A 20,643-nucleotide genomic window follows, 5' to 3' on the forward strand; every position below is an offset into this window, starting at 1 on the left:
GGGAAACCAAACATCCGGGAAAGGTCTGGCACTGGTACAAGCAAAGCCACACCACCCCCAAGAGGCAACCCCCTTCAGCCAGCCGAGCCTGTCGATCCTTGTCCTTGACTAAGATCAAATATCAGAAATCAAAGCCCGTCAGCGTCAGCGCCGCCCTGGCTCTCTCTGCCGCATGCCCTCAGAATGGAGGGGGCGTAGTGGTCGCGGCAAAGCACTGTTCCTTACGACCGAGACCCCATGGAAGGCCGGAGCAGGCAAGCCTCAGCCATGCAGGTGAGGTAGGCAAGAAGGATCAATTAAGTTGGGGGTCACGTTTTGCTGTGTCGGGGTCCTAATCCTGTTGGTCTGCCCGCCGTCCAATGGGAGTGCCTCAATGGCGTTGGAGTCTCTTCCTACTGAGCGTAGCGAGTCACACATCGTTAACGAACATTTCTCCCCAACCCGAGATGAACAAGATATCTCTAATCATTCCAACGATTATAGGAAGAAATCGTCTTCGTTCAGCTCACAAGAAGCCATTTCATTGGATCAGGTTCCACATGCTTAAGTTGTTAAAGATGATGCCTTGATCTGTCGGTACATGATGCCGGTTTATTCTTGCTTGGTGGTGCTACAAGGGGATCGAGCTGGAATCTCACAGCCAGATCTACGATTACTCCAGAATCATACCGCTGTAGAAAGTCTCACCTACATCCTTACAAGAGGTTGACAAGCGAGGTGACGTGATCACAGCAGTGGGCGCAGAAGACCCAACGAGATTTGATATGGCAACAGCCTTATTATTGACGCGGCTCGATAGCCGCCCGAAGCATTGCGGGTAAACAAGCGAGAGAAGCGAGATACCCTATCAGGGTACGTAGGGCCACCGACAGGGTCACCCGGAAGTAGTAAGCTAGCAGCAGCCTTATAGTTTCCCCTTTAAATTATTATTAATTAATAGATATCGTTTTATACTTTTAATAAAATATTAATAAGCTATTTTTATATAAAGAGTATATTAATACCTTATTTAAAATATAAAAAAAGATAAAAAAAATACTACCGTAGAATTCACGCCACCACCGATCTACAAAAATACATTTCAGCACGATAAAGGTATTAGTAACGTATAAAATACCTATAAAAGGGCCCTTGAACGAGCTTATAGGTCCAACAGTAATTCAAGGATTAAACTGTAGATGATGACCAGGTATTGGCTTCTGCATGCACTGCAGCAGTACTTCACACATCGCTTAGGGCTGCGCCATGTCGGGTAACCTACCATCCGTTTCTACATACCGTCTTCTGCGATGTTATCGTAAAGGGGTAAGTAGGGAAAGAGACTGAGAGAGCAAAAGATTATTTGCAGACCCCAAACAAAGACGCTGTCAACGAGTCGGATATTTAAGCAAAAGTCACAGATGGGGAAGAAGACGATGTGCTGAAAGTCTGAGCCTCTCGCCCCCGACATGGTGCTGTGTCGACGACGCGATGCGATGCAGGCTCGAGATGCGTTGCGTTGCGGCGTAGTCGAGGCTGAGCTGTTACTGCATTTCCTGCATCTCGACAGGTAACACGCCCCATTGTGGCAGTATATATACGAAATCTCAAACCACAAGAACAGGAAATAAAAAGGAAAGAAAGGTATTTATAGATGTAGCATCTCTGATACTCAGCCTGGCATTGATTGGCATTGGCAATGGTCGCTCTCCGCCCCCGCGACAAAACATCTCGGTTAGCAAATAAATCGGTCTTTGGATGCATCTGCAACCGGCGCCGCCCGGGATGTAACCCTTCTTTCGCCGCCTCAGAAGACCGGCAACGCTTTCTTGAGGCGGCTGAGCGGCGTAGCAAAGCCCCCAGGATTTATCCGATACCCAATTATCGTCAAAGGGCCCCCTGGCTGGGATTATACCCAGCAGGCGGAGGATGATGCTGCAGAACAGCCGCGATTGCAAGACGCTTTAACGGGGGATATTGTAGGCTACTATCGTGACAGATCACGCTGCTAAGGCTTCTGGGGAGAAGGACGAACAAGCTATGTTTCGTATCACTAAGAGCAAGGTACATGCGATGTACTTTGAACATGCGTCGTTATAGACACTACCTCATCATGGGATGCTGAATTATTCGACCAATCAACCATGCCTCGTTCCATCCAGGTTCATCTCGCAAACAGCCAAAACTCCAAGTTAGCCCCCAAACCCAAGCTGATGATGAAACAGTATCGTTGCAGTGACCTTCCTACTTTGGCCCTATCTGCTGCTACGTGGCAGGCCTCTCTTTCTTCCCCCTCGCTCTTCCATCATTACTCGTCATGGGGTAGGGCAGATGTATATACAACTAACTATACGGTTCTGGTCCTTTGATGAGTAGGACCTCTTAAAAGTCGTCCTCGAACCCACCAACCCGCCTCTCCCCAATCTCGCGAATTTTGTCCCCCAAGATGGTCCTGCCGTAGCGCTCGGCCACCTTACCCGCGGCCTCGATCATGCGGCCAGAGCGATCGCGCATCAGGCGGACGAGCTCAAGCGCGCGCATGCCGCGGTCCTCGCCCTCGCGGCACTCGATGGCCAGGTACTGCAGCAGGGTCTTGTCGATGTCGAGCTCGAGGCGCGCGAGCGTCGAGCGCTGGCCGGCGCTGCTGCTGCCCGAGTCGCCCGTAACGTCATCAATGAGGTCTTGGAGCTGCGAGGCCTCGATGCCCTTGAGCAGGTACTGCTGCTCGAGCTTGCGCGTCTCGGAGGAGCCGCCCTCGACGTCCTCCTCTTCGTCTGAGTCCTGGTCCATGTCCATGTCATCGTTGTTGGCCCTGGACTTCTTCTTCGACTTTGGCGGTTCCGAGGTCAGAGGCACGGAGAAGTCGAACTCGGAAAGCAGCGGGCGGGGGAAATAGGGGTACTGGTCCCCGCCCTTCAGGATGATACAATGGAACTTGTTGTCCGCCACGGCGATAGGGAAGTAGTTCTCATGCTTGCGGCCTGACGCAAGACGTGGAAGCAGCTTGGTGTCTAGGAGCGGCACCCAGCAGGCACGCGATGGCCGGCGCCAGTGAAGGAGTGTCAAGAGTGTACCCGTAGAGTCGTAGATACATGGGTCCTGCAGGTGTTAGTATAACTTGTTCTAGGTGTACGTTATCTGGTAAGTTTAGCTTACACCTTGATCTGAGAAGAAAACGCTCTTCACCGTCGCGCCCTCGGGGAGGGCCACCGTGTCTTCGTTTTGGCAGATCTCGTCACGCTTGACATTCTCAATGGTGTACAGCAGGCGTGTGTTGCCATCTGCACCAACAGGTCCGTTGCCCATGGTCAAGACATAGTCTTTCCAACTGGCGCATGTGACCATGGGTGTGCTCTTGGGGCGATACACACGGTATGGGATACCAAAGAGTGTGTAAACTCTTACGTAACCGGCTGTCGTTGTCACTGTGATGAAAGACTCGCTTAGGGACATGGCCAGGACAGCCTCCCCTTTGGGGAGCTGTGTTCGCCAGTCATTACGGTTGGTCCATGTCTCATGAGGTCTGTAGAAGATAGTAGCGGGGGTGTCGTTCTTCGGCGGACATGAGAAAAGCGTGCCGTTTTCCGTCAAGCAAGCCTTGTCATAGAGGAAGGTGTCAGTGAAATGGAAGTCCCTGTGAAATTCGTGATCGTAGAATTCGACCGTCACAGTATGGTGGCCGTCTTGATCAACCGTCCAAACGAATCCTATCAGGTTCAGGCAGAGATACTTGCGGTTTCCTCGCCAAGGGGTAGAGCCAGGCTGAAAGGCGTCGTGGTATTGCGCTTCCAGGTGCTGGCGCTTGGAGGAGCGGTGTGAAAATCCTTCGGGTCCGGCATACGCTCGCTTTCCATTGACGTTCAAAGCATATCCGGCTCCATCGTCATCAACAACAAAGTCGTCATCTTCCGGAAGGGGACCATCCAGAGGACCATCCATCAGAGAGTCATAGCTGTCCAGCGAATCTCGTCGCGGCCTGCTGGGAATACCATTCAAATCCACTTTCCGTGCATTGTTTGATATATCTTCCATCGGGTCGTGGATGAAAGGGGCTGGCTGTTTCGGGAGCCGAAGCATCTGAGCAAATTGCTCAGGCACGAAGTCGGGGTGGATATACACCTCTCCATCGGAGTTTGTGAAGGAGGCCAAATTGTCTGAAGGATGCCACGAAATGCTCATGACGTTTGCGTAGTCCAGTCGAGCGATGACAGACTGGGTCTTGGTTTCCCACAGTAATATTTTCTTGTCTTTACCGGCTGAGGCCAGGATGGCTCCGTTGGGCGACCAGGCAAGCGCTGTGATGTCGCCATTGTGACCCCTGGCGAAATTCCTCTGCTTCTCCCAGTCATTCTTGGAGACGACTTGAATCTCCCTCGTGGGAGTCGGTACCGCAAAGGCACGGCCGTCCGGATGCCACGCGACCATGGAACTAAGCTCTGAGTCGGTGTCTAGTGCACCGATGACCCCATCCACCTTCTTGATCAGCTCGGGCTCATCTGCCGTGAGCGAGTATACGTATAAGATTCCGTCTGTACAAGCTAGCGTAACCGTAGAGCCTTTGTTATCGAAGGCGAGGTGTTTGGTGGGCTTGTTGTGCTCCTTCAGGTGCCGGACCTCGCTATTGTCGTCTGTCCGGACTACCTTGACAGTGAGCTCGTCGCTGGCAACGGCGCACCATTTAGAATCGGGAGAGAGCGCGACATCTCGGACGGGCAGGGAGCATCGCAGCAGGAACTTGTCGAAGGTGGCATCGGGTATCGAATACAAGCTGACTGTGCCATCTTCTGAACCCACGACGAAGAACTCGTCCGAAGCATCGACGCTCACATTTTGCTCCTGGCAGTCGTCGATGTTGGTAGGCTCGCCGTCGAATCCTGTCTTGTAGAGCCTGATCGTGTTATTGGACCCAACAGATACCAATCTCGAGCCGTTGGGTGTGTAGGCGCAATGCGTTGAACCCTGTGTATGGGCGGGTCTGGCCCGAGGACGTAGAGGCGCCGTCGACGCCATATTGGCTGGTATTCTTAGGTGGCAGACGGAAGGGTTCTTTTGCCGTATGAGTATTCGAGACCGTAGTGTACCGAATGGTGGAATTGGGGTTGTTGACCTCAATTGCACATGTATATGCTGTCTCCAGCAATTCGGCCTACGACGACGAAGGGTAACACTTTCCAAGAAGTCGCGTCAAGACCGCGTCGCCAATTAAAGAAACACGCGTAATTTGGCGTCTCTGTCATTTTATGCACTCGACATAATTGGATAATGCAACAGACAGGGATGACCCACCATCTTGAGGGGCATCTTAGGTGCTTCTTCATCTTAAGTAGCTGCCTAGGTCAACGGCCAGGCTATAAATCTTGTGTTCCACACCGAGGACGGTATCAAAACTCGTTATTGGCCTCTGTACTGAATGATAGGGGCAAATTTGTTGGTGAAGACCAAGTGCTCTCTATTCTGGTCGTGGTAAGACAGCAACACCGTAACGCCGACGACAGACTCCCAGCTATCAGCCGAAGCCGCAAACCACCTCTAGCGTAAAAGATCGGGTTTACTGCTTCTGTCACCATGAACAAGGGAACTCGCCCGGACCAGTTCTTTGAAACTGAGTAAGTACTTCCAATCATCTGGGCCGTTTCAAGGAGATACACTAACAAACTATCCCAGTGATGCCGCTGCCAAGCGAGAGAGACGCGAAGCAAAGGCAGGTAACAAGAATGGCAGCCCGATAGCCCTCAAGTCCAAGATTTTGGGTGCCATTGCCGACCCTAGCAATTCAACCTCTATTTTGGTGGCCGAGTCGTCGGGCTCTGTACGCAGAGTGAACGTCGAGGTAAGCTTGTCCATCAGTTGTACTACCTAAGACCGGGAACGCTAACTTCTCCCGTTTGACAGACAGGCGACACCAAGCAAGTCTATAGGGGTCCTTCGGCGCCAGTGACATGTGTAGCTGTCGGAGGCCCCGGAAACCAAACCGTCTTCGCGGGCTCCTGGGACAAGGACATCTGGTCCTGGAATGCCGCCTCCAAAGCCGTAGGCCGCAAGTACAGCGGCCACTCAGACTTCGTCAAAGCCATCGTGTGCACGAAGCTCGGCGGCAAAGATATTCTGATCAGTGGCGGTGCGGACAAGAAGATTATGGCATGGGACGTCGAGAGCGGCTCGCGTTTGCATGTGATACAGGACCAAGTCGGCTCTATGATGGCAATTCAGGACCTCGCACTTGATCCGGAATCATCGACAGCCGACGAGCTGGTGTTAGCCAGTGCCAGCAGTGACCCCCACATTCGCCGATGGCGAATTAGGCTCGACTCTGTTGAGCAGATCGTCGAGGACGCACCAGAGGCACCCGGAACTACAAGGCCTACCATCCTTGAGCACGAGACCACAGTGTACAAGCTGGCTTTTGACATACACAACGATGACATCGATCTCTGGACTGCAAGCGGTGACGGTACTGCCAAGTGTCTATCTAGGACGAAAGGTTTCACGACCGACGATATCATCAAGCATGGAGATCACGTGCGGGCGGTTGCATTCACGGAGCAGTGGCTGGTAACGGCAGGGCGGGACGAGGATGTTAAAGTGTGGGACCGGGCTACGGGCAAGTTATATTGCGCACTGGAGGGACATTACGACGAAGTCACAGACTTGGTCACTCTGGCTAATTCCCCTGTTGCGGGTACTAAGTTGGTGTCCGTTTCTATCGATGGCACAGTGAGGGTTTGGGCCCTTGATAAGAGCGCTCTGGACAAGTTCATTCAAGAACAACAAGACAAGGCCGATGGTGTCGAAAAGTCCACTGTCGAGAAGGCCCCAGAAGGTTTGATGACAGCTGAGGAAGAGGATGAATTAGCCGCCTTGATGGACGAAGATTAGAGTGTTCGCTTTGTGTCGATATGGCACGAGAAGAGGGGCCCAAGTTTCTTCTGGGGCCGACCCGGAATAGCAACTCTCGTGTCAAACCCAGCATTGTCCACCCCCCCCCGATTGGCTCCACGTGAAATATGTTCCGACCCGTCTGGGTTCAAGGGCCAAAGGATTTCTGGCAGTGGTTGCTGCAGGGATTTTGGGGACGAACTACCTGCATGAGAGACATGCCACGTTATGATTGTCTTACATGGCGAGAGTGGGTTTGCATATTCGTGACAAGCATAGCATGTCTGACATGCCAAAATTCCCCGAAACCTGGCCAGGCCGGTACCGGTCAGCTGCGACCGCATATGCCAGTAGGTGGCGTCCCTGACTCCGCAAGAAGCAATATAATCAGTCTATGGGCTATTCGTGGGACCTTATTCGTAAGCGTTACGGGGGGAGAGGCAGTCAAAGGCAGTCAGTATCCTGGCATCGGCACAATCAAGATTGACTCGGGGTAGATCAAGTACTATGGAAAGAACGATCTTCGTGAAACACCAGCGGAGTCTGGGGAGGATGGCTGGTGAAAGCAACCTCATTTTGCGGTGCGTATGGCAGTTTGCCAGAAGTTCCGTGTCCCGTCGTCCCCCGTCCCCCTTTCCCCACCCTCCGACCTCGTGTTGATAATGGCGTGGTACAATGGCGTGCCCAGGCTTTGTGGTATGCCGTGGTGCAGGGATCCTACCAGCGGCAGAAGAGTATGGTAATTATGCTGTTTGCCGCGACTGGGGCTTTCACAACGGAGAGTAGTTGTGTGGAATTTCCCGCTAGGAGAACACTTGCGAGGCAAAGGCAATGAAAGGGTGTCGTACTTTGGCTCTTTGCCCATAGAGGCGGGCTTCCTTATTCCGCCACGACGGAGCGAACCCCCCTCGCTATAGCTGGGGGCTGAAAGCACATCTGAGGGAGATATGCATGATCCGCGATTAGATGGAAAGTCTCCGGGGTTGGGAATGATAATAGCGGTCGAGCATATCACCCACATGCGGAAGCGGACATGGGTCCTAGTCCTTTGTTTGGATCCATGTCAGCCCGCTCTAGCTCTTTTCCCCCTAGAACTGGAAGTCGTCCAGGGGTCCTGAGGGTCTATGCCTACTGTGTACTGTATGTAGGAGCCGGATCGGTGTAGGGAAGCTTACCCGCCACAAGGTTGGAATGACCACAGACAAAACCATACATCACACGGTTCTGCCAAATGATGGTTTTGCTGAGTTCTGATTTAGGCCGTGTAAAGTCCGACATTACGGACCCTGCGCAGATCCATCTTCAATCCGAATCAAGATTTGTCCCCACTTCCTCGGGATCTCGACGTTGCTCGGTGGGGGTTTTAGTTTCTTGTGCGACGACGACACACGCCCCGAGGTATACACGCACACAAGTTACAACACCACCACCACCACGATAACAAACTTGCTAACTATGTCTCATCAACGCCCAAGCAGAAACGTTGTGAGCCGAAACGTGTGGGCGTTACAGCCTCAAGCTTTTAAGAGATGAGGTAAGCCCTTTGGTGGTGGTGGTGGTGGCTAATAAGGTTGTAGCGAACGAGATGAGCAATGGGCGCTACTACTTCACCCATTCTCCCGGGCCAGGGGTAGCAACCAATGTTTGTCTTATGGTATATGTTTGGATGAAGCCGGAGTTTGGGAAGATGTTGCTTGCCTGCATCAGGTTGATAGGCCACCGCTCACCGCCAGTGTGTGTACTCACTTCCCTGTGAGAAGGAGGACAAACTTGTCTCGGCTTTCACAGATTGCAGGATACCTACCTACATAACCACTAAGGTATACCACCCCGAAGACAATTATCCGAATGCAATCAACAGATACCTAATAGTTGCGATATCAATGCGTGTATGTGGTCGGTCATTACTGGTTGTAGAGCCGCCGCCACCTGTATCGTAATGTCACTTATAGCTTCTCCCGTCCTGTCAAAAGTGCTCGAGAAGCTTTTCTGACCCAGGTCAGGAGCAGCGTTGATTGCAGGCTGTCTTAGATGTCCGGGAGAGGTGTCTTAGAATATACGCATGAACACATGGATAACAGGGTGGTTGTCTCTTATTCCCATGCGGTTGAAACATAGACTCCCGAACCGCATGGACAGGGCGTGTCAAAAGGTGAGACAGCCTACACATGATTACAGTTGCTGAAGCGCCAGGTCCAACGCCTTCAACCTAGATGCGCGATAGGCCACTTTGACAATCAGATTGGTCTTCATGCTAGTGCGTTTGGTATTATGGATACTCAACCAAAAAGTGTAGCTGGGTGGAAGAGAATAGCCAAGGCAGGCAGATCGGCCCTCTGTTGTGTGGTCAGAAGTTGTGAGCTCGACTTTCCTCGAGTTTCCTGTCGTGCTACCAGATCGTAGATGGACTCTCGCTCTTCTGCATTCGGGAGAAGTCCTCTCTAGCAGGCGCAGCGGCTTTTCCGCGCACAAATAAACGCATGCGTGCTTGGGGGGAACGAGAACAGGAAGGAACATCATGATCGACAGAAGTGCTTGCTGTGATGCTTCCTTCTGCTGATCAGCCCAAGCGATCGTGGCTTACAAGGTTACATGACGCCGGGATTGCACTCATCCAATCAGCGCCGCAGAATAATTTTGTATTTGCTGCTCCTTCCTTTTCTCTGCCTTCCTTTTCCTTTGGCTTGGCATTGCAGCATGGAAACCAGCGCAAGGGTGGGTAACAATCAAACGAGAAAGAGTGCCTGCATGCCGGGTGTTGGTCACACTCGACCCGAATTGCATCAACCAACCACATCGCAGCTACCCTGCAGGCTCTGACCTGCCAGAAGAAGCAATTAGTGTCAACCAGAGTTCATCTTAGCTGTTGCTATGCAGAGGTGAAAGCACAGTACCTCAATGGTGTTCCTGGGTCGTGACAATGCCTGCCAAAGAGCATGTAACTATTCATGCAAAAAAGCCCCAGGAACCTCGACTTCGGGTATAACCGTTACAGATAATGCAGTCCGGGCTGCTGCTGGTAGCTTTTGATGCGCACAAACAAACCAACCCCCTTCCTGGAGCCTAGGTAGGTCTAATTTCTCACCTCCATGTTTTCTTTGCGCCATCCAAGCCAAAGTAGATGGCCGCGGGAAGATGGCTTTGCGCCATGCCTCGCCGACCAGGAAATTGTACCCGGACTAAGTCCCAGCTCAGGTAGGGACGTTGCTCTTAGGGTCACCCTGCATCATCACATCCCGCTCTGCCGTGTACAACGTCAGTGGCCCACCGTTTCTCTGTGATTGTAATCAATGGATGATAGCCTCTGGCCTATGTGCCTCTGCCTCACTGCTTCTCTATCTACACACTCTACTCTACTTTTTCGGTCCCTGCTCGACCATCCCGCGCTTGGGAAAAAAGAAGGAAGAAGCAAAACAGAAGGCCGCCACGCCCGAGGGCCCAGAAGGGCTTAGATATACCGCATCTAAGAAGACCTTAACTGACTTGGAGCCCATTGATAGGTAGAAGTGGAATGGAGGTTGGGTAGGTTCAAGTTGATCATTCTGCGGATCTTCCTTCCCAAACTTTCACCGAGTTGTTCCCTCGAGTATTCCTTTCCCCACTGCCTCCTTCCGTCTTGAATACCTACCCTCTCCAACCAAGATGGTAGTTCTGGCTGGCTTTTGACATAACGTTAGTTGATTGTCTTCTACCGGCTTCTCGATGAATGGCACATTGTCCTTCTTGTCCACTCGTCCCCTTCACACGAGTCGACAAACCTTGCCAGGCAGTGGCTATCTGGACCAGATTCACTTATCCTTCAATACCACTTGATATTGAAGTACATGAGTAACGTTTTCAAGATATCGGGTTGGTGACCATCTATTTTCCAAAGTGGCTCCTGGTTTGGACTTAATCATTGCAATATTGTCCCTCCCATTCTCTACCAAAGGATTCCCACACTCTCGTCTTTGCTCCAAGTCATCGGCTACTCATCGAAAGCCCCGAGGCGCGATCCAATCAAAAGTAGGACTTCTTGTTGTCAGTCAAGATGGGGTTCACTCCGGGATACCATGGCAGCCTGGTGGCCTTCGAAGGCTCGCAAGATCTGGTCTCGACTCAAATGCAACTCCTTCCAAGCTCATCAAGAATACTGGTCATACCACCGTTACAACATTTCCTCGCTGGAGAGGACGTCGAAAAGTCACCCGACGCCCGGACATACATTTTGAAGATACACGATGCATGCAATGCCCGGGCCCACATGGCTCATCGCTTCCTGGAAGACTCATCTCCGGAGAACAAGAGGTTGGTATTTATGGATGGTGGAACAGCAGAGGCTCAGCTGCGTTGCATCAAATGGATAAGCCACCATCATACGAATGGCAACGTACCGCGGGCTGAAGCCATGTTCAAGGCTCTTGCTCGAAGCGGAGTGGCTGGTTTGACGGGAAAGAGTAAACAAGATCCGACTTGCGGAGACAACCATGGATCCAGAGATGATCCGGTCTCACAGGCTATGCGGGCGGCAGACACTCTGGACTTCCTGACGGCTTCCCTCCAGCCGAGTAACGAAATCGACCTCACCCTTACGGTACCTCAGGTTCGGCCTCGGAGTATGAGTGTCCCGGTACTCCAGTTTCCCAACGACTTCCAAGAGACCGTCCCTTTCTACGTCTTTGGTCCTTCGAAAGGAGAGCCGATGCCCGAAAACCCGACCACGCAGAAGGGCCGGATTCCGAAGCTGATGAGCCTGCACAAGACTCATCCTTCGGGTAGGCGTTCCAAATCGCGGGACAGGTCGGCATTCAGAGACCGCGCAGCAAAATGGGCGAAGTCATCAGAGGTTTTTATGGGAGTCCCCCCCTTTATCACCCGGAACAATGTCGATGGGCAAGTCTAGCCAGCATACGAAAGCAGCTGGCTCTATGCCAAACAGCCCCTCGGTGGTCTATGGCGAAGCGTACATGGTAGACGTGCGAGCAACCTCGAAAGAATTTGGCCCAAGGACGCTCAGGAGAGGAAAGTCATGCGATTCGATTCGTTCCGATTCTAAATCATCTTGGCGTAACTTTTCACGTTCTTTTGCAGCGAAATCAGCCGAGACGCTGGACTGTTACGAAAGTAGGATCCCCTTGCCGAAGACCTCAGCGCGACAGCGATCACGCTCGAATGCGGGTACAGAACAGCTTCAGCGGTCATTCTCAGGTCGCAGCAGGAGCACAAGTCGCAAACCTCCGCCGCTTCCTCTGGATTTGACGAACATCTCGGTGAATGACGGAAGGGTGGTGTATACCAATAAATCTACCTGCGCCATTGACAATGGCAAATATGCTGATAAAGCCACGAGCCCGGAAAACTGCTATGTTGACCACGGAACTTGGACTGGACATCAACACCAGGACCATCGTGTGAGCGGCGGGCTCCTCACCCCTCGCACTGCAGAAGCTGCCATAATGGCATCCAAGGCCTTTCCAGAAATTGTGCTGCCCATGGTTGAAGATCTTGTTATACACTTCATTGACGACAACCCGATCCCGCTCTTAGACTCAATACTGTCCGGATTCCGACGTGGCGTCTACCCTATATCCATGGAACCGAAATGCTTGAAGCCACCGGCTGCCGTCAGTGATCGTGGAGGCCAGGCCCCGGCACCGGCCCCCAGGCAGTCTACACCTCCTCTTGAGGGTGACCTCAATCGACCGACTTGCAAGGCACAGAGCGACGACTACGACCCGTTTGCTTCGGATGTCTACTTGCAGGTCAAGGAACCTGAAAAGGCGATAATTCGCCGGCATACTGAAAAGCGTACATCACCGACAAGGATAGACCCGCCCACGCCGGCAAGGACACCCCCCATCGACGAGACCAGGCAAGCACCCAAGACCACATTCCATGATTTCCGGTCGTCTGGGTTGAGAACAGCCATCTGTATACAGAATGCGTTGCGGTCTGTCCTGAAGACTTATTTCAGCCCGGATGATGCTGGGTACCATCAGTTCACGTTCCCGTTGCTACCTGGTTCGGGAAATCTGTGGGAACCACTGTTTGGCAAGCCAGACATTGATGACCCCATCAAGGAAGATAGGCAAGTGGACCTCATCCTGGCAGTAGGTGCGCAAAGGGGAGTTCCTAAAGACTTCATATCCGTTGTTTGCGGCTCTTTGGATAAGTTGGGGGTGAAGCCCACTGGTGTTTCGAGAAGTGGAAGACTTGATCTAAGGTTCGTGCTTCAACTCGTCTCTCGGCTTCTACTGTATAGCTAACAGAAGATTTGTAAAGATATCTCGTAGCAAATGCTATGCAAAGCTTCACCTCTCAGCCTCTGACGAACCAGACTGAAAACAACCCGTTCGGCAACCCATTACGCCTGGCGACACTCCTTGTTCCTCATCTGGAGAACTACATAACAGCACACCCTCAGACGTGGTTCCTGACATTGGAATATGCTCCCGAGCATCTCTCTACTGTTCTATGCCTGCAGCGTCTCATCGGTGTGGACCTATTCAAGATCGCTGCCATACTGAGTCCCGATCCTCCCAAAACCAAACGAGGCCATAGTAAATCTGGTCCTCTTAGTAATAAAACTTTTGGATCTGGCAGCTCTGTAATGTCAAGATCGAGCTCTATCAAGAGCATCGTTGCTTCATCGCCCAGTCCAGGCAACCAGTCACCTGGAGCAGAGGCCTTTAGCAAGGCCAATTTCGTCCTGACCTCCCAGGTCTCCGAGTCTGAAATCGCCCTGTTTGTCTCGACGGTTCTGTCCGTTCTCATGTCCAAATCCTCCTTCTACGTTCCCGAGAGGCCGCCTCCGGTCCTATCGCACAGAGAATCCAAGGCCAGTCTCGTGGAGAGGCCACGGTCACCCCCAATGCCCAGCCCAGACTACACCTCTCTGATCAGCCGGATGAGCGCCCAGACGCAAAACTTGCAGGGGACCGAGCCGCCCGCCCTTCCCGCCTTGACGCCTTTGTCGACGTTGTTCGACACCCAGGCGTCGAAGCCACAGAGCCCGATGGAGACTCCAGAGGATGAAGTCAAGCCCATGTCTTCGGCGAAGTCCATACAGAGCATCAGGAGCCGCAAGTCGACCAAAGTCCACAAGCTGCTGGGCCACTCCGTCAAGCCCAGCGTGGACAGCCGATTCGAAGCCTGGGACGATGAGGATGCCGCCTTTTGGGCCGAGGAGCGCAAGTATATGCCGTTTTTCCTTGACCCCTCGGCCCGCAAGAAGACCAGCAGCCAGAAGGCACTCAAATGGCTTGGTCTGGCGTAAGGAGAAATCTTCTATGGCCTTCGCCTGACCAAACCCCTTTTTCCGAGTCAGAGAATATCGCCGCATATTGCCTACCATACTTCTTATTCATGGCCTACCCTTATATGCATCGGCGCGAAGTATCTCGTGGCAGCATTTCCAAGCCAACTTCTTCATTACTGCATTCTTTAGTATTATTTACCCATTATACCCAGTCGCCCACTGAAAATTATCCACGAAGTCACGTCCAATCTATAAACGTATTGTCTATTCCTTTTCTTCTTCTTATTACCCACATTACTCTATCAATCACACCACTTCCGGACAACGTCAAGCTTCCTTGATAAATGTCCTATCACATGTCTAAACCTCTAGACCTTCAGCATTTCTTCGTCTAGTCGAACTTTCTTTTTCTTCGTTGTAGCTTTTTTTTTTTTTGAAACCTTGCGCGTTTATTAGTTTACAATGCATAGCTCGATCGACTTTTATTTATTGGGAATGAGTGAAAAGCAAAAGCGACCACTGGTGGTATACTAAACGCCCAGGTGGTGAAGGGGGTGTATTATAAATTTCACTTTGGCCAAAAGGGGGTCAAGGTTTCTCAGGGTGGAATTTCTTCTTTATTTTGTTTGTACACATACAGCTTATCTTCTTCCCGCTTCTCTGCGAATTACATCAGAGCATTCAACGGCTTCGTTTCATACACTCTTCATTGTACAAGAATAAATCCACTACATTATGCATGCTTGCCTGGTTGAGATGCACACATGAAGTGAAGATATGCAGACAAACTGCAATAGTCGCCATCCTGCTTAATACTCTAGTTTAAGCGGGATGCGTAACAGTTCAAGTTGTGTAGAAACTACAAACCTGGGCCAAACCCATAGATCCACTGAACAAGCATCTGCCCTGTGAAAGCAATGGTTCCGTCACAGTGCCTTTCTTGTGCTAGACAAGGCATACTTATTAATAAACCATCGATACCGAAACAAAACACAAGGCACACTATTGCTTGACGAGAATCCAGGGGCTTTCTGTGGGAAATTCAAAACGAGACGTGACGTCGTCGTGCGACGTACTGTTATTCCTTGGTATCTGTTATCGTGCCTTCATGCCCTCATATGTTCTGACCTGGCAATGTCCCTTCCTAATGTAAAAACACAAAAACGTGAGTGAACGGATCACAAACCACCCAACCAACCGTTGTTGCTCCCTTGTGTTCATCTTCTCTCTAAGCCTTCTTAGTCTCTTCCCGACCCTTCTTCGCCGACTCATCCATCAGGCTATCAGCCATGGCATCGGCCGTGGCCTGCTTCAGCCGCTCGGCGTCGTCCATCTTGATATCCTTGGACTCCGTCTTGCCGTGCTTCGAGGGCGTCTTGGTGTCCCGCTCGTCCTCGCTGTCGCCCAGGCTGAAGGGGTCGTGCTCCGTGATCGGGTCGGGCTCGACTGTCGACATGGGCTGCCACTTGCTGGGCTTGCTGGTGTTCCCGCCGGGGCCGGGCGAGGGCGCGTTGTCCTTGGGCGGCAGCTTGGGTGAGGCGTCGTAGACGTTGTCGATGCTCTCGTGACCCTCCTGGAATGAGACCTTGGGCCTGTCCGGTCGCGGCGATTTGGACTGCGTGGACCGGGGTGGGGGTTGGTAGACGTTAGGGTTGCCAGATCGGCTTTGGGCTGCTCATGTTGTTAGTACTGATTGTAACGCGGAGAGTCTCAAAATAGCAATTGGTGCTTACAGCCATCTTGATTCAATCGCATGCCTGCGAAATCGTCACTCAGAACTTGAGGATCGGCGTCGTAGCGGTCGTAGTCGTTGCTCCTGCGGCTGCCCTCGCCGCTGCGGCGGTATGGCTGCTGCTGGCGTCGCGAAGGTTGCGACTCGTCCTCCTCGGAATCGTATTCGCCGTCAATGCGCTTCTTCAGATTCGTGAACCATGAATTGACCTTGGTCTGGGTCTCCACGAACCCCTTGCGGAGGTTCTCGCGGATCACGGGCAGCTCGTCGTCGATGAAGTTGGGCTCGCGCTCGTACTCCTCGTCGGGCATGAGGCCCTGCTGGCGCCGGGGCTGCTGCTGCTGCTGCGGGTGCCCGCGGTTGCTCGTCCGGTTCTCGTAGGCGCCGACGTTGTCGTAGTGCTCCGCGAGCTGGCGGGCGTAGAGCTCGTCGGCCTCGACCTGCGACATGGTGGCCTGGGGCCCCGTCGGGCGCGGCGGCTGCGGGGGCGGGACCTCGCGCTCCTCGGCGGCGACGGGGTCGTTCTGGACGGCGTCCGGGTCGCTCATGGCCAGCAGCGCGTTGAAGGCCGGGTCGATGCGGCCGCCGCTCGCGATCAGGACGGCCTTGATGACGGAGAGCTCGATGCTGGGGAAGGCTTCCTTGAGCATCGCTTCGTTCTTCTGCGCCTCCGTCACGGGTCGGGGCGGCTTCGTGGGGGGAGGCGCGTCCTCGTCCTCGACGGTGGCGGGCTTGGGCGCGGACGCGGAGGCAGAACCGGGCGCGGCAGCCGTGGCGGTGGCGGGGGTTGCGGAGGAAGAGGTGGTGGCGGGCTGCTGATGAGCGCCGCTGTCGCTCAGGACGCCGGTCTCCTGAACATCGTCGTCGTCGTCGGACATCTCGAACGGCTTGACCGTGGTGGGAGACTCGGAGCCTGGGTCAGACGTGTGCTGCTTGGTCTGCGAGAAGAAAAGAGGCGTTAGGTAGCTGCCTGGCATCATCACATGGAAATGACGGGCGCCGTGGACGTAAGACCAACCGTATCAGTCGGAGCTGCCATTGTAGCTGTCGATAATGGTGCACTCGTTTGTTGGGAATGGCTATTAGACCTTGAAGTCTTGTTGAAAGAAAGGGGCCAGCCGACGGAACGTGTCTGCTGTCAAGAATGTGAGAAGTGTTCGAGGGGGGTTGCGACAGTTTGTAAGTTGAGACAAGTATGCAGCGTGCTACGAGTGCGTATTCATGCTCAATTATGCATGGGGTAGAACTCTCCAACCCAACTAGTAAAGGAACATGGGGTTTGAGTGATCGGCTGGCGGGCGGCGGGCGGCGGGCGGCGAGGGGCAGTCGTCACCTTGCGCGCCGTGACGACAGCTTTGCAGCCACAATGCCAAGGCTTCAATTACACTGGCAGAAATGTACTAAACACACGCTGTACGCGCCACACCCTCCAGGTACAGACAGCAAGATGTACATTTGGTCCTTCTCACTCGCTTAAAGCTCCCGAAATAATTGTAGTATTCACGTCTATTGATACATGTATGTATGCATGCCGGTCCGTATGTAACTGATTCATTGCTGGCGTGCAAGAAGCATCGTCCCAAGGGCGCAACCTGACCCCGAAAAGTGAAGTCGGAATGAAGGCTATTTCTGATTGGGTCAATAATCCATCACAAGCACTTACCGGCGGTCGGTACACAGGGACACAAGACACAGCAGCCTACTAAACTCATCTCTACGCCCGTTCCTTGAAATGGCCGAATTCGATCTGGGTGCGAGCTTCATCCCGGCTTTGCATAAACCTTCAGCTCTGCTACCCATCGCCAAACACCGGGACAGCTTGCTGTACTTGATCGAGACAAACCCTGTCACCATCGTCGTTGGACAGACCGGCTCTGGAAAAACAACACAGATACCCCAGTTTCTGGAGCAGGCTGGATGGTGTGAGGATGGCAAGGTGCTCGCCATCACGCAGCCTAGACGTGTGGCTGCTACCACGGTAGCCATTCGAGTGGCCCAAGAATATGGCTGCGAACCGGGGAAGGAGGTCGGCTACTCGATCAGGTTCGAAGACGTGAGCTCGGCGACAACGCGCATCAGGTTTCTCACCGATGGCCTCCTCATACGAGAGGCCCTCGTCGACCCATTGCTATCACGCTATTCGGTGATAATGGTCGACGAGGCGCACGAGAGGTCCATCAGTACAGACATACTGCTGGGTCTACTGAAGAAAATCATGAAACGCAGGCCTGAACTGCGTATTGTCATCAGCAGTGCCACCCTCCAGGCAGAAGAGTTTTTGCGTTTCTTTGATTCGCACGACGCCGAAGGGGCATCTTCGGTGGAGAAGGAGGCCAAGCCGGCTGGGGCGATCATCAGCCTCGAGGGCCGAACATATCCCATCGATGTGCTGTATCTGGATTCGCCGGCTGAAGACTACGTGGAAAAAGCAGTGGAGACCGTCTTCAATATACACACGGACGAAGCAGAAGGCGACATATTGGTATTCCTGACGGGCCGCGAGGAAATCGACACTGCTGTTCGGATGATTTCAGAGCGTGCTGCAGATCTTCGCCCCGGCGGCCAGTCAATACTAGCACTACCGCTGTACGCTGGACTATCCACCGAGCAGCAGATGTATGTGTTTGAAGAAGCTCCGGAGAACACAAGGAAAATCATCGTCTCGACAAACATCGCCGAGGCCTCTGTCACTATCGACGGCATCGTCTACGTAATCGATGCGGGGTTTGTCAAGTTAAAAGCCTTTGACCCGACAACGGGTATTGAGAGCCTAACCGCGACACCGGTCTCAAAGGCTGCGGCTTCGCAGCGCGCGGGAAGAGCTGGACGAACCAAGCCTGGAAAGTGCTTTCGACTCTACACCGAAGACGACTACCGCGCCCTGCCTGACATGAACGTGCCCGAGATCCAGAGAACAAACCTGGCACCATTTATTCTGCAGCTGAAAGCTCTTGGTATCGACAATGTTGTCCGTTTCAACTACCTCACTCCACCCCCGGCAGAACTTCTGAGCAAAGCCACCGAGTTGTTATTCTCTTTGGGTGCACTGGATGAGTATGCAAAATTGACCAAGCCTCTGGGAATGAGGATGGCAGAACTGGCCGTTGAACCTATGATGGCAAAGACGCTGCTAACTGCGAGTTCGTTCGGCTGTCTCAGTGAGATACTCACAATTGCAGCCATGACCAGTCTTGGAGGCTCTGTATGGGTTCAAAGGGATGGCGAAAAGAAGCAGCTGGAGGCAACGCGACGTAAATTCGCCGCGGAGGAAGGCGACCATCTCACGTTACTGAATGCGTACCACACTTTTGTCGGCAAGGGCAAAAAGGAGTCGAGGTTCTGTCATGACAACAGCCTGGATTTCAAGGCGATGACCCGGGCGGTGAGTATCCGCGCACAGCTGAAACGGTACCTTGAACGTTTCGGTATACAAGTGGATGAGAGCTTGAAGTTGTCTTCGCCCGCCACCAGTGACCAAATCCGCAAATGCCTGACCACGGGATACTTCGCCCACGCGGCTAGAATGCAGCCGGATGGCAGTTTCCAGAACGTTGCTGGTGGCACAACTCTCTATGCGCACCCGAGCTCGTTGATGTTCAATCGTAAGGCTGACTGGGTCATCTTCCACGAAGTGATGGAGACGGGGAACAAGACGTATATACGTGACATCACGAAGATCGAGAAAGGGTGGCTCCTAGAATACTCTGCCGGATTTTACCATCTTAGGCAATAAATATTGGCTGGTCAGATGGCCGGGCACCAACCTTCACGATCTCCTCCACGATATTGACCAGAGCGGCCCTGAGATTAAGAGAGACATCTTGGGGCCGTCAGTCAGTCTGCAACTGGATACGGACGGAGCACTCGGAGAACTCCAGAGGATCCTGGCGATGTACTCAAGGTCGGACATGGAAGGCCCACAAATCAATAACATGCTTCCAAGGCTGGGCGAGGTCTCCAGCGACGAGGTTTATCTAAATTTGAGCTGTCACTCTGAGTTCGTACGCCTGCCACTTGCTTTGATGCCATGGATCCAGCGACGATGGTGAAGGCGCGTTCGGTACAGTGCCTTGACTGTGGCTTGGTGGGCTCGCCCACGATCTGGAGAGGAGCCGTTGGCCGGGTGTCGTGCATCTCAAGAGTATCTAGCAGGACCATTCAATGACCTTCGTGGACAAGTCACATCAATTATTGAAACATGGACACTTCGACGAACCCAGCTGCCTTTGGAGGCTGGATATCTTGATCATGAGCCTTTTAGACCGGCGGCCAATCAAGGACCCGACAACCAACGCTTGCCTTTGGTTGCATAACTCAGGACCAACTAGGAAGCCGATCGGTGTCTTGTCAAAGTCCTACTGCATCGGCCGCCGTCTTTAGCATGCACCACCAGACAGCGGTCCCGCGGCCGTAAGGTGAATCGACGTTGCCAAGCCACGCTACCTGGGAATCCGCAGGGTAGTAGGGTGATGGCTGCCACTGTCTCTGCCACAGTAATGGCGGATTCTGAATCTATCAAGGATGCCGCTATATCTGACACAAGGCGTGCTGCCATCCCCGGAAAAACAAGGTATCAATGTATTGCTGAAGACCGCCGGCAGCACAAGCTACTATACGCCTCATTTCACTTACCTAGGTAATAAATATCCGAGAGCGTGTCGGCCTCCTGTCGCAGTTTGTTCGCTTAATAGTCCGTGTGCGGTCGGCCTGCCAGCCTTCCCGTTTCCAGCAAAGCGACAGGCATACGCAACGCAGGGCGACGTACACCCAGGCGCAGCACCGAACAACATGCGGTAGCAGCAGCCATGACCGAATGAAG

The 20,643-nt window shown here is 53.0% G+C and overlaps 5 protein-coding genes across 5 annotated transcripts; 3 read left to right on the top strand and 2 right to left on the bottom strand.

The window, feature by feature from the left end:
- Positions 1-2,361: 2,361 nt before the first annotated feature.
- PG986_009821 (uncharacterized protein) lies at positions 2,362-4,989 on the bottom strand (the record flags this gene model as incomplete). The annotated part of the gene is made up of 2 exons (XM_066846043.1): positions 2,362-3,078; positions 3,136-4,989. 2 exons carry the CDS (start codon positions 4,987-4,989, stop codon positions 2,362-2,364), a joined length of 2,571 nt encoding a protein of 856 aa, XP_066698441.1.
- A 555-nt stretch (positions 4,990-5,544) lies between these two features.
- PG986_009822 (uncharacterized protein) lies at positions 5,545-6,855 on the top strand (the record flags this gene model as incomplete). The annotated part of the gene is made up of 3 exons (XM_066846044.1): positions 5,545-5,585; positions 5,644-5,809; positions 5,872-6,855. 3 exons carry the CDS (start codon positions 5,545-5,547, stop codon positions 6,853-6,855), a joined length of 1,191 nt encoding a protein of 396 aa, XP_066698442.1.
- A 4,030-nt stretch (positions 6,856-10,885) lies between these two features.
- Positions 10,886-14,110, top strand: PG986_009823 (uncharacterized protein; the record flags this gene model as incomplete). The annotated part of the gene is made up of 3 exons (XM_066846045.1): positions 10,886-11,609; positions 11,926-13,057; positions 13,117-14,110. The coding sequence occupies 3 exons, from the start codon at positions 10,886-10,888 to the stop codon at positions 14,108-14,110; spliced, it is 2,850 nt and encodes a 949-aa protein (XP_066698443.1).
- A 1,210-nt stretch (positions 14,111-15,320) lies between these two features.
- Positions 15,321-16,863, bottom strand: PG986_009824 (uncharacterized protein; the record flags this gene model as incomplete). The annotated part of the gene is made up of 3 exons (XM_066846046.1): positions 15,321-15,763; positions 15,826-16,762; positions 16,843-16,863. The coding sequence occupies 3 exons, from the start codon at positions 16,861-16,863 to the stop codon at positions 15,321-15,323; spliced, it is 1,401 nt and encodes a 466-aa protein (XP_066698444.1).
- A 693-nt stretch (positions 16,864-17,556) lies between these two features.
- PG986_009825 (uncharacterized protein) lies at positions 17,557-19,557 on the top strand (the record flags this gene model as incomplete). Its single annotated transcript, XM_066846047.1, has 1 exon — positions 17,557-19,557. The coding sequence occupies one exon, from the start codon at positions 17,557-17,559 to the stop codon at positions 19,555-19,557; it is 2,001 nt and encodes a 666-aa protein (XP_066698445.1).
- Positions 19,558-20,643: the final 1,086 nt, after the last annotated feature.

Source organism: Apiospora aurea (genome assembly GCF_038362705.1).
Source record: "Apiospora aurea strain CBS 24483 chromosome Unknown utg000006l_segment0_segment0, whole genome shotgun sequence".
Taxonomy (NCBI): Eukaryota; Fungi; Ascomycota; class Sordariomycetes; order Amphisphaeriales; family Apiosporaceae; genus Apiospora; species Apiospora aurea.